The sequence below is a fragment of the Mytilus trossulus genome, chromosome 10, assembly GCF_036588685.1.
Source record: "Mytilus trossulus isolate FHL-02 chromosome 10, PNRI_Mtr1.1.1.hap1, whole genome shotgun sequence".
NCBI classification, from domain to species: Eukaryota; Metazoa; Mollusca; class Bivalvia; order Mytilida; family Mytilidae; genus Mytilus; species Mytilus trossulus.
Window position 1 is genome coordinate 60,762,543 of NC_086382.1, and position 14,466 is coordinate 60,777,008.

A 14,466-nucleotide genomic window follows, 5' to 3' on the forward strand; every position below is an offset into this window, starting at 1 on the left:
CTTATCATCAATCAAAACGATTTTTAACAACTAATTTAACAGGATCTGATTTAAGCTGGGAACCTAATAGTGCCAGCATTAACGATCATTAACGAATAATGATTATCGAATCTTATAATGTAATTACTTTTGTCGATTGTCTAAGTCGCCTACTGTGTTTTATTTATTCAATGATGTCATTTCCGTAAACAAACTTTTTCGTGTGTTTCAACAGGATCCATTGTTCCAACATCTTCTAGACCCTTCTGGTTAAAGTGAAAACGTTTAAAGCTATTGAAATTTATAGCACTGATTAGGTCATACCTGAATTTCAGCAAAAAACATTGAGTTTACAGTGACACACGGTAAGAAAAATAAGCAAAGATACAGTAAGACAACATAAACAGTTTATACATTGACATTGTATAAAGTTTAAGGTTCATCATAACCTTTTGGCTAAAATGGCCGTATTTACACCCCAAATTTTACTCTGAGCACAGACTAACCTATACACCTGGAACAGTTATGAGGGATGGCAGGAACTAGATATATAAATTTTAAATGCATTTTATGTTTCAGAAAATTTTAAACTTTTCTAGATTTTGCTATCCATTTTTTTTCGTTCCTGCAGAAGGTGCAAAAATTAACTAAGTAGTGAAAACGATTGAGAAGCTCCCCTCATATAATCAATGTTGTGAGTAGTATTGATTTAAATGGACAATAGATGGACAATAGACTCCTGTAGACAATAGGTGATTTAACAGGTTTAAACTGTGTAACTGAGTGGACCGTATCAAATGAAACTCGGGTGTTTGTTTATTTTGCTATCTTCTGCAGATTGGAAAAAAATGCACATCAAACTGCAGGTAAGTTTTTAATTTTCTGAAACGTAGACTTCGTATAACTTTTATATATCTAGTTCCTGCCATGCCTTAAAACTTTCCTGGCTGTACCAGTTTGTCTGTACTCATAGTAATTTTTGAGGCGTAAACACGGCCATATTTTTCAATTCCTTATGATGAACCTTAACAAGTATATTGATAAAGTATTATCATTAAATATAACTATTTTTGTATTTTTTTTTTTAATATTTTTATTTTTTTTAATTTTAATATTTGATCTTTTAGAAAGAAAAAAAAGACACTTTAATTATATATATTTGAGCAGGAATGATCTTTCTCTTTCATTCTGCCTAATATATCTTTTTATTTTTATTTTTTTATATTACTTTGTCCAGTCTAAAAATAGAAATTTTCAATATATATATAATTATTTCACACACCCAACATCCCTAAATAAATTACATTGTCAATTCATCAATCATGTCAAAACATTTTTCATCTCATTATTCACTCAAGACAGCTATGTGGAATATTGAAGGATTGACCACAGATAAATCACAAGATCCTTACTTTTTGGAAACAATTTCTAAGTTTCATATAGTCAGTTTTGTAGAAACTTGGAGTAATTCTGATCCAAAATTAAGTTTACCAGAATTTAATTTGATATCTTCAAGTAGTAGGAAAAAACACAAAAAAGCCAGACGTCATTCTGGTGGTATCAACATATTTGTAAAAAAATCTATAAATAATGGAGTAAAATCAATCCATAATGATCACTCTGATATAGCTTGGGTTACACTTGATCATACATTTTTTAATTTAAAAAGAGATATATACTTGGCTGCTGTTTATGTATCGCCTGAAAACTCCAGTTGTAATGTACCGGATATTAACTCTGTATATGCACATTTACTGTCTGATATTGAAAAATATTGTAAACTAGGAGATATAATGGTGCAAGGTGATTTTAATGCCCACACAAATACCTCACCAGACTATGTGTTATTTGATGAATCTAAACAACCATATGTAGTTGATAATTATTATGTAGAAGACAGTATAATGCCAAGAAATAATCTTGACCCCAAACGTATTAATAATAGTGGTAGATGTTTGCTTGATCTTTGTAAAGAAACAAGCCTTACAATATTGAATGGTAGAACGATTGGTGATTTACATGGTAAACAATCATGCATAACATATAATGGATGCAGTCTTGTTGATTATACACTTGTGTCTTTTGATTTACTTAGCTTAGTTGGTTATTTTGAAATACATGACTTAACGTCACTATCAAACCATTGTCCAATCAGTTGTACATTGTTAACTTTTTTCCGTTCCACAAATTTTGTTAACCAAACACAACTGGATCCCCTTCCAGGAAAATTTATTTGGTCACCTTGAGCCATAGAGGCATATGTGAAGGATATGTCCAGTAAAGAAAATAAAACTAAATTAGCATTATTTACAAATAATTCCTTTAAAAGCAGTGATTCATTAACATCAATTTTATACGAAAGCGCAAAAAAATCAGCAAAATTAGTAAACAAAATGCCCAATAGAAAAAAAATAAAATCTAAAAGAAAGCCATGGTTTTCAGACTCTTGTAATGATTTGCGCAAAACAGTTAAAAGTTATGAAAAACTGGTTAACAAATTTCCATATAATAACACTTACAGAAAATCTTTTTACTCCTGCCGCTCTAAGTAGAGAAGAGCTTGTAAAAAGGCAGAAAGATCATACAAAAATAAAATATGTTCTGAGATAAGTCATTGTAAGTGCAAATGTTAATAAAGATCCTAAAACATTTTGGAATCTTTAACAAAAACTAAGTAAATCTTGTAATAATGAAGATTCTGTACAGTTTGCACAAGATGAATTTATCAGCTATTTTAAAAAACTAAACAAAACGGACGAGAGTTTTAACCCATTCCAAGAAAAAATTCTCAAAAATTTTGAAACATTATTTGATGATTTTCAAAAAAACAACAGGGCTAATGACTTTCAGGAACAAATTACAACAAGTGAGATTGTAAAGGCAATCAAGTCCCTTAAAAATGGGAAAAGCACAGCTACTGATCTTATTTCAAATGAAATGTTGAAAACTGGAATATCAGTCGTTAACAAAACCATTACAAAAGCTATTTAACTTAATTTTGAATAATGGAAGTTTTCCAAAAGTTTGGAATGAATCATTTTTAGTACTCCTACATAAAAAGGGAAGTAAAAGTGACCCTGGTAATTACAGAGGGATATCCATTACTTCAAACCTGGGAAAATTGTTTAATAAAATAATCCTCTCTCGATTACTTGCTCATATAAATGTAAACAAATTAATAAGTAATAACCAGATTGGCTTTAAAGAAGATAGTCGAACTGCAGACCACATTTTTTCCTTAAAATCTATTGTCAGCAATTATAAAGCCAAAAACAAAAAAATATTTGCTGCTTTCATTGATCTCAGAAAAGCGTTTGATACAATTTGGAGAATAGGATTATTTCATAAACTACTACAAAGTAATGTACCAAAACATATTTTTAATATAATATTTTCAATGTACTCCAATACAACAAGTAGAAATAAATTTTCTAATGGTCTTAGCCCATCGTTTGAATCAAACTGTGGTGTTAAACAAGGAGATGTATTGAGTCCTCTTCTCTTTAATTTTTTTATAAACGACATACTTAAAGACTTGGAAAATATCAATGCAGATCCAGTTGTAGTTGGTGATGTTTCATTAAATGGACTTTTGTATGCAGATGATATTGTATTATTATCTGATAGCAAAGAGGGTTTGCAAAATTGTCTCAATACATTAAGTAATTATTGTTCTTCTTGGAAATTGCAAGTCAATACAGAGAAATCAAAAGTAATGGTTTTTAATTCAAACGGAAAGTCTTTTCTGAACGAATTTTATTATAATGGCAAATCCTTAGAGACAGTTAATACATATTGTTACTTGGGTATAAATATTAGATATAATGGCAGTTTTAATGTCGCCATCACTTCGCTTATGGAAAAAGCTAGGAAAGCGTATTTTAAAATAAAGAAAACAATAGGATTAGATAACCCTTTTAAACTTTTGGAAAAACTTTTTGATTCCTTAGTAGCCCCTATTCTCCTTTATTGTAGTGAAATCTGGGGGATTATTTCGACATTAAAAGACAGTGATGCCTACGAAAAGTTGCATATAAAATTTATTAAAGAAATCTTGGGAGTACACTGTAAGGCCTCGAATGATGCATGTCGTTCCAAACTTGCAAGACTGCCATTGAAAAATAGGATAATGTTATCTAGCATTAAATTCTGGGATCATTTAATCACTTCAGAAGGAAGTTTAGTTCACCAAATATATAATGCTACAAAAAAAAGCAACCCATGGGTTAAAAAGTTAAATATTATTATTCAAAACTTAGGTTTATCTTATTTGTCAAATGATAACCTTACTATTAAACCCCTGTTTGGTTTCATAAAACAAAGACTAACTGATCAGGGTTTTCAGGAACAACATGCAAATATTTCAGCATCTCCTAAATTAATATTTTTCCAGAGTGTCTACAAAATAATGAACGGGCAGGTTATGTTGATGCTTTAAAAAATAGATCAGATCGATCATCATTATGTAAATTAAGAGTTAGTGCTCATAACCTTGCCATTGAAAGAGGAAGATATTTAAAAATGCCCAGAGATCAAAGAATTTGTGAAATCTGTAAAAGTGGCGAAATTGAAAATGAACAGCACATGTTGCTACACTGTAGCGGTTACTCCAGTATTAGAGAGTTTTTTGTATTAAAAATGTTTAATCTTACAGGAAAAAGTGTAACCACATTGTGTGATAAAAATATAATAAATCTCATACTTAATAATACATCCTATAAGGCACTAAAATTATCTTCCTCTTTCATAACAAATTGTTTTAATGCAAGAAGTAATCTATTGTAATAGATTTTCATTATACCTTTAATCGTTTATTCACATATACATGTATATATAATTGTTTGTATTTTACTACCATGTATAGCAAATTGTTTATCCATTCGGTCATTACCATTTATTGTAAATGCGTTTGTGCCAATAAAATATTGTCTATTGTCTATTGATAAAGGTGATCTCCTGAGAGTCAGAAGGAGCTAAAGTTTAGAGGTGTTTATATTGTGTTGTTCAAATCGAATTTTCTATTATTTGCATATTTACAATTTTATCATTCATGAGGATGGTTACTGGCCATTGTAAAGAGGGGGGGGGATGTCACGGAATATAAGTTAAATTCCTTCATAACGGAATAAATAGTATAGAAATCAAATATAATATTTGTTCAAACAGGAATAGGTATTATGACATTGTTTATAACAAACTTTCCAGTGGAACTTCTGTTAGGTGGAACAAATATATGTTGACACTGCTACAGAACCTGGGCAAAAGTATTCGCCACCTGTTTTTTTTGGAGATATATTATAAATAATAACACATTTTAACAATAATATAATACGAAGTATTGTCCAAAGAATATTTGTGTATTTGGTCAGTTTTTGTCTTCAGGCATAGTGCAAATTCAAGGGAAAAAGGGGAGGGGGGATTTGGACAATCATTTGGTTAACTCTTAACTCTGGACAGTACACCTACATGTGATTCTTCTGTTGGAGTCAAAATCTTCTGATTTTAAATTCTCTTCTGTCTCTCAGTTAAAGAATTTAAATCTGCCTTTTTAGCCAAACTTTTATCCTCAAATGTTTATCAATGTCAATTTTTATTATACTACTGACGTCATTACCTTGTTGACCTGTAAATATATTTTCAAAGCTCCAAAATGGATAAGGAAAAACATCAAAGGCCTTTACTCTTTATTAAAAAAACAAGATTGAAATGAAATTCAATTATTGAATCCATTGTTTCTTGCTGATCCATATTATTTATATGCCAAGTGTTAGAATTTCATTTGAAAAATACAAAGCCAGCATAATTGGCATTTGAAAATCAAGATGCAAGTAAAATTATATAAACAGAACACTTTCAACGACTGAGACACCTGTCTTGCATGATTGAATATCAAATTGAAAATTTAAGATATGTCAAAACCGCTATCACATTGCACACCAAAAATAACCCCTACACTCCTCATTCATTTAAAAAAAAAATCAAAAAAATTCTGATATTAATAGTCAAATAATTTTTGCAGTGAACTTTTGCAATGGAAGGGCAAGATGATGATAAATTAAACAATTCTATAGACGGTGAATTTACGTCTGATCAAGATGAACTTAACAAGTCTACAGCAAGTACAAGCAGTGAACCAGAAGCTGAGAAGAAAAGAAGAACACAGACCCCAAGTCCTCACAGATATCCACCAGCTTTTGTTAATGTACCAGGTAAAATAAAATACAGCATGTAATAAGATAATCTTATGGACTATCTTGTTCATATCATATCATTGACTGGAAAGCCCACACCAATTTTGTTTTTAATTGTTTTGATGACCTGCACTGGTTAGAATAAGAATGCATTAGAATTCTGGCCTGTCTTTTAAGAATTTGTTCAGCTTCAAGTTTATGCAAGTTTACTCAAATGAGGTTTGCAGAATAGAGATAATGGGCTACAAATTAACGAACAGAGAAAAAGGGCAAAAATATGTAAACAAAATAAGAATTATTACGTGGTTAAATTTAAAGAATAGAGGGTGTAGGCAAAATTTGAATAGAGAAATATGGCCTCAAAATTTAAAGAATATACTATTATAAACAGTTATTTAAGACTTCTTTGGAATATTGATGGTTCGGAGAATTATCTTTGTTGAAAGTTTGTAGCTGTGCTAAGAATATGTTACCATACTATTGACTCCTTCTTTTTATTATGTATTCTAACATGATGTCCTTCAAACGCTTTGAGTACACACCCGTGGTAAAATATGAATATATCGTTTGGGCTGTTCCGATTGTACTCCCACGTCACATGATTGTTTATGAATGAATACATGACGTCATAGAATAATGACGTAATAATGTAAGCATTTTACGGGAAAATACAGGCTTCTGATACCGAAAATCATCACAACAAATGAAGGTAAACAAACGATGCTAAAATGTGGTATAAGCCCTTTTTTTATATACATAGATTTATAGGTAAATTATCATTAAAATTCATCCAAATTTATCTAAATATGTTATTGTAAATAGTTTGAGCATGTCACTAATTCTGTTTCCTCCGTTCTTTACCGCCAATCTAAAAGTGCTTTAATTTATGGGAATGGCAAATATTTGCCTCCACCTAGAGCGCTTCGATGTAAAAGAATTGCCGTATTTGTCCTATTAGAATCGAAATAATTCATGGGGGCTTGAATATATCTAAATTTTACCACAGGTTGTCCCTTTATGCCAATATTTTACCCCTCGCTATTGCTCAGGGTAAAATATTTGTCATAAAGGGCCAACCCGTGGTAAAATCACAATATATTCAAGCCCCAATGAATTATTTTTTTATTATACTATAATGAATAGAACTATTTACCATATTTTTTTCTGATTACAGCATCCCCACCAAAGTTCATGAGTTTAGATGAGATAATGGCTGCAGCAGCTGGAGTAAAGAACATGTCATTGGCACATGAAATAGCTGTTGATGCTAACTTCAAGTTGGAGAAATTAGAACCTTCAGAAAATAGGTACAGAATTTATATTATACATGTATTAACATACTTTTTTTTTACATAAATAAGGCTGTTAGTTTTCTCGCTTGAATTGTTTTACATTGTCTTATCGGGGCCTTTTATAGCTGACTATATGTGGTATGGGCTTTGCCCATTGTTGAAGGCCGTACAGTGACCTATAATTGTTAATGTTTGTGTCATTTTGGTCTTTTGTGGATAGTTGTCTCATTGGCAATCATACCACATCTTCTTTTTTATATTTTTTGTTGGTTGCTAATATTTAATTCAAAATGTCTTAACAGAATCTAAGTTGGCTTTTCCTAAGATATTGATTTGGTTTATGGTAATATAAGACAACCAGCCATAAAAATATGGCATTTATCTGTTTCTTATATCCCTGCCATAGTGGAGGGAACTTTAAGTTTTATACCTGTCAATCTGACAGAACTTACATTCAAAATAGGTTTCCATTCTCTAATTTTAGTTTGCCTCAAAAATGTTATAAACTTTATATGCAATGCTTTTAACCACAAAACACAGATTAACATTGAATTTAGGTTGTGTCACATTAACCATTCTAGAATTCTCTTCTTATAGTTTACCCCAAACAATTGTTATGAAATTTATATGCAATGCTTATAACCACTAAACACAGAGAAAAGTTGAATTTTAGTGGCCTCACTATTACTATTCCAGTGTTATGCCCCTTTACAAATTAAAAAAAAGAAGAATTTTTGTCTTTGTTCTCTAGCTTAAGTTTGCCTCAAGCAAATGTTATGAAACTTATACACAATTGCTTATTACCACAAAACTCAGAGTAAGTACATATTTGGGTAGTGTCACTTCATCATTTCTTGAGTTAAGTCCCTTTCTAACATTATATGCAAATTTCACAAAATCTTGCAACAGTTGAGTTTTTAAATGTTCTGATTATTTTCTTTAATTAGTATTCAAAAAAAAGTGAAGGAAGTTGTACACAAAGCATTCTGGGATGCATTCCAGGAAAAGTTAAACGAAGATCCCCCAGAGTTAGGACATGCTGTTGTGTTAATACAGGAAGTTAAAGAAGTAAGAACATATATGTATATTTGATTTCCAAAAAAACACTAATTCAAATGTTCAACGAATTACAAGTTTTCTAAAGGCTTTGTATGCAAAGATTGGCATAACCACGAAATCAAATATCAACGAATATGCAAGTTTTTTAAAAATCCACATAAATTGATACCCACGAAAATAATTGAATCCACATATATAAAATAAATACTTAATTTCTGAAGTTACAGTAGTCTTTATGAATTGAACTAATTATACTACAGGTTCAATACAAAATAACCAATGGTAATCAGAAAATGATTATTCCAATACTAAAACTTATTCATACATTTATTTACAGAATTTACTTGCTCTACTACTGCCACAACATGTTAGATTGAAAACACAGATCAATGAAGTCCTAGATATTGAACTTATACAACAAAAATTAGAGAATAATGCATTTGATATTTATTATTACTCAGACTATATAGTTGGTATACTGGCAAAGCTGTGTTCACCAGCAAGAGATGATCATATTGCCAAACTTAAAGAGATTAAAGATATTATACCTTTGTTTCAGTAAGTAACAATATTTTATATAAAAAAAGAAGATGTGGTATGAATGAGACATCTCCACAAGACCAAATGGCACAGAAATAAACAATTATATGGGCTTCAACAAAGAGCAAAGCCCATACTGCATAGTCAGCTTTAAAAGACCCTGAAATGACAAATTAAGCCTGTTTGAATGAATGGTTAATCCAGTTAACATGATGTTGAATGTCTGGTTAAAGAAAAGAGATTACCTGTTTTGTGACCTCTATTTTTTTTATAGATAAATATGCTTCATATTTCACTATTTTTATGGTACATGTATATGTAACAGTAGTGCCATTATTCTCCATCAATGAGATGCATGATCCTTTCAGCTTTTAAATACTGCTATAAGTATAAATTTTGTGGCATATATAATTTTGATGTTTAATTAGAATTTGTTGGACATCTTGAGTTAACATCAATATTGAAAAATACATATGACTGAGAATGTCAAAACACAGTAGCACATAGAACAATGAATTTTAAGCAAAGATAAAATTGAAAGCCCATCATATACCATAGTAAAAACACATACCTTACATGTACAATTGTTTGAATTAAATAAAAATGTTTGAAAGTGTATAATAGCTTGAACTTCATATTGTAGAGAAATATTTGCTATGTTAGATTTAATGAAGATGGATATGGCTAACTTTACTATACAACAAATACGACCATATCTTCAACAGCAGTCCATGGAATATGAAAAGACCAAATTTGAAGAGTTTTTGAAAACTCAGAGAGGTAAGAGGAAGGATATTTTTTTATAAACATTGTTTTTTTAAAATCATGTAAAAAATTCTATAAGCATGAAATGAAAATGGATTTGAACAATACGAAAATGATTTAAATGCATGGGGTACAATATTTACATTGTAAAAACCAAATACAGGTGAACAAGCTCTTTTCTCTAAGTCAAATCAATTCTCCCTGTCAATTTCAAAAATTGAAGTGACCAATTTGTGGATTTCATGTCCAATTTTTGAATTATATTGAAATTCAATATTCAGTTTCAAACAAAATATTCAATGTGTGATGGAAAGCAATGATTACCAATTGGGCTTTGCTAAAAATTTTGGAAAGTAGTTAGGTTTTGTTAAAGCAACCAACATTTAGAATAGGTTTTGATAAAACTGATTTTGAATAAAGTTTTATAAAGTATTTTCAGTTTGACATGATCTATAAAACATTTTCCTTTTACAGAGAGTGGGATTGATGGTCTAGAACTTACAAAAATTTGGTTGAAGAAAAGTTTTGATGCATTAAAAGATCAAGCTGCAGAAGAAGGTGCGACATCACCAGCCATGCTGACTCCAGCGGCCATTGTTAATGAAGGTTATGTTTCTCTTCTGTCATGGGATGAAAACCAACTATTTCCTGAGGTAACACTAATAAACAATTACAAATTCTCATATTGACAAAATAACACTAAGATATGAACATAATGTTTTTGTACATAAATTAGGCTGTTAGTTTTCTTATTTGAATTGTTTTACATTTGTCATTTTGGGGCCTTTTATAGCTCACCATGTGGTATGGGCTTTGCTCATTGTTGAAGGCTGAACTGTTACCTATAGTTGATAATTTTTGTTTCATTTGGTCTCTTGTAGAGAGTTTTCTCATTGGCAATCTTACACATCTTCTTTTTTTATATATTAAGACATCCACTTAAAAGCATCAACATTACAAACCATATTGGTATGTACATCAAAGGGGAAAAAAAATATGCATCACTGATGAGTCATATGTAGATGAAAAGATCATCTGGCGCATTAAATTATAAGCCTAGTACCTTTGATAACTTATGATAACCAAATGATTTAAATATATGAAATTTAGTGATTTTTTTCCCTGTGAATTTGGGCTCATTTAAGTTTTTTTTGTATCCTAAATGATATATTTTATAGACATTAGTGATGGACCAAGGAAGGTTTACAGATGTAGGAGATAAAATACACAGTCTGACACTACTGGCTTCCATACTCTTAGTAACATACAGTACTGTGGGTGCTCCTATAGCAGGATTACAAAAACTTAAGGAGAAGCTCAAGTCAGAAATAATGGTTATACTGGATGGTACTGAGCAAAAGTAAGTCTTCAATTTGGTCTTTCATTTCAAAATTTAATTTATAATGCTATTTACTTTGACATATAACAAGTCCTGTTCCAAGCCGTTACCTGATGTTTATTTCAGACATATAGAAAAATGTCATGTATACTATGTCTAAAAATATATTTTGAGTTAGACAAAAGTGTAATTGAAAAAATAATAAAAAAATCACCTACTACCTACTAGTTACAAATATGTTGAAAGTATCTGATAGATCCTTGAAAAGTTGTTGCCCCTGAAATTTGTAAACTATAGTCTATATCTCAAATATATAAAGGCTGGAGGAAAAGTGTCCTTTCAAACAAGTATCAGTGCTTCAAGAGCTACAAAAAACTTGATTGGGACATATATTCCATTACTCCTTAAAGAGTTTTGCTTGTAAACATGATTTTTATATTGACTACTGACTTTGCAAGTGAAGGTCATTAATAAACACTATTCTCGTTGTTATATTGACAACAGGAAAGGGAGACAATTTCCTGTTCTTAGATGGAAAGGGTTTTGTAAGATACACACAGTAGTATTAAAAGTTAGATGATTGCATATTTACATTAGATAACAATAAGTTTTAGTATTCATTAATAATTATACATAGTAATTATTTTATGACATTTCAGAGATTTACCGAGTATGATGAGTAACGTAGCTGAACAAGTGAACAAAAATGTCAATGAGTATATGTCTGAACATGGATTCCACCCTCGGGAAGAGACCCAACAAACAGCTTTATCTGGTCAGATAACAAGTTTATCTACCAGAGAACATCCAGTTTATAAAGTCATGTGTAAGTTTCTTTGTTAAAATCTCACAACAGCCTTCAAAAGATAGTCAAGGTTGTAAAACACCATTAAAATAAGATGATGTTGTATGATTGCCAACCAGACTACTCTCCACATTAGACAAAACAATACAGAAATAATGAAAAGGTCAATGTACCACCTTCAATAATGAGTAACACCAATACATCATAGTCAAAAGTCTCTAAAACATGACTGAAGGAAAGAAAACTTAAGGATCCTATATTTTACATTACTTAGAACAGTGCAACATATTTTAATGGACTCTCTTTTTAATACATGAAATAATCTTATTTATTGTTACACAATACATGCTAAGTGCTAAGTGTATAATAAAAAACTTTTAGGGGGCCCTAAATTATTGAAACAAAGAAACATCAGAACAGGTTATATATTAACAATTCAATTATTAACATGCAATTTTTAATTCAAGACCTTTGAAATTTGAATTGTTGCAATCAGTGTGTCCAAAGCATGTCTTACTGTCTTTTGTACTACAATGGAAATCACAGAGGTTTTGTACAAAATGTATCCAACAATCTGTATAAACATTCTTGTGAAAAATTGCAAGTTGATTAAAACAAGATTTTCACTTTCCTGTATATTGGTGTGTCAAATGAAGATTTAGTGAATCCATGTAACATGTGTAAGGGGGCATTTTTTGAGGGATTTTCAGTTTAAATGGAACTGACCAAGAGTGTTATTCATTATATTTAAATGCAAGTAAAAGAATATTCAAGAGAATATTCAACAGCATATGGTTTATTTTCTCAAAAATGGGAGTTGTGACAATGTGCCTGTAACAGTGGTTTTAATCTGATGTAATTACTTATATATACTGAGCAACCATATTAACCAGTATGTAATGTTTACTATTTATTTTTCAGACAAAAGAATAAGAGACTTTATTTTACACATTATATCACAAAGACATTCTGGGCCTTTGAAAGTGCCACCAGGGTTTTCTGTGGTGGAAATTGAACTTGGCAAAATTTGTGGTCAATTCTTAAGACTAATTTCACATAACAGGGCAACATTTAGTAGCTATTATACTGACATTGCCAATGAACTAATGCAAATACAAATGGAGGACTTATCCCCCAGAGGATGAACATCTGGTCAGTGAATGAACTGTGTGATGATTTTAGATTTGAGGCGTATGAATATATAGGAATACTAGCAGTATTAGATATTGTTGTGTTATAGTATTGTCTCAGAAGAATACTTGTTATGTATGATGTATGATCTTGTCAATTTTAAATATTACTATTTATGACTAGATGCTTATGTGTGCTTGAAAAGCATTGTATTACAGTGATATTTTAGTCTTCAACATGAACCTGTCAATTTAACCACATGTTCGAAACCATTTATACATTTTTCTGTATTTTTGTAAGCACCATATTTAGGTTTAAGTGTTATTATGTTGTCAAACAAAATTACCAGTTGTTAAAAATGCTGTTTTTTCAGATCAGAAATAAATAATCTACAGCTGTGAAAAACTATATTTATCAATCTTGACCATTGATGGCATCAGAAGCTACAGGAAACTTAATTAGAAATTGTACATTTTTATGCCCCGCCATAGTAGAGGGGGCATTAAGTTCTACCATCTGTCTGTATGTGCCATAGTTGGTTTCCTTTCTGTAACTTTATTTTGCCTCAACAAAACTTATACACAATGCTTATTACCGCTAAACCCAGATGAAATACAAGTTTGAGAAGTGTCACTTTTACAGTTTTTGAGTTATGTCTCTTTATAATGTTAAATGCAAACAGGGGCAGCATCGATCTGTGTCCATTGGACAAATACCCCATTTTTTTAAAAGTATTTTTCACTGTCTTGCAATTTGATTAATTTTTATCTTCCAGTTTTATTTTAGGGCATTAAAAAATAACACTGCCGTTCATTTTGACTAACAATGTTGTTTGTATTAGATGTAAGGTTTTAGATATCACACACAATATGGTTGTGTTTATATGATATAAAACAAACTAACCTCAAAATGAATGCAAAGAAGATATTGTTCTATGCCTTATTTACAACAAAATACTGATTGAATATTGAAAATATTTACATATTGTTACTGTTGTGATTATTCAGAATTGTAAAATAGGTGTAGTCAACTGCCTTTTCATTCAAAACCAAGCTTCATCTACATGCTTCCATGGTTGATATTAAAAGAGAAATGTTTTATAGTTTAACTTTAATTTGTATGCTTGTACTGTCTGTCTGGCTTTAGACGTTAAATTGTTGTGTAGGACATTGAACACCCAATAGATAGATGGTATACACAATGTACTTGTATACTAGACACTGGTAGTGTAAAGGGTATCGTCATACAATGTGTGATGATATATTTTTCATCACAAGTATGTTTATTATTGGTTATTTATTTGATGGTGCATATTTGTTTGTTAAACAAAAATATTTCATTATCAGTGAAATTAAAATTTATAAC

The 14,466-nt window shown here is 30.5% G+C and overlaps 1 protein-coding gene across 1 annotated transcript; it reads left to right on the forward strand.

Moving 5' to 3' along the window:
* Positions 1–170: 170 nt before the first annotated feature.
* On the forward strand, positions 171–14,433 carry LOC134688309 (T-complex protein 11-like protein 1). The gene is made up of 10 exons (XM_063548888.1): positions 171–344; positions 5,999–6,188; positions 7,345–7,477; positions 8,410–8,530; positions 8,859–9,079; positions 9,705–9,841; positions 10,301–10,479; positions 11,005–11,186; positions 11,825–11,991; positions 12,892–14,433. Exons 2-10 carry the CDS (start codon positions 6,011–6,013, stop codon positions 13,113–13,115), a joined length of 1,542 nt encoding a protein of 513 aa, XP_063404958.1. The 5' UTR covers positions 171–344; positions 5,999–6,010; the 3' UTR covers positions 13,116–14,433.
* The last annotated feature ends 33 nt before the right edge of the window (positions 14,434–14,466 follow it).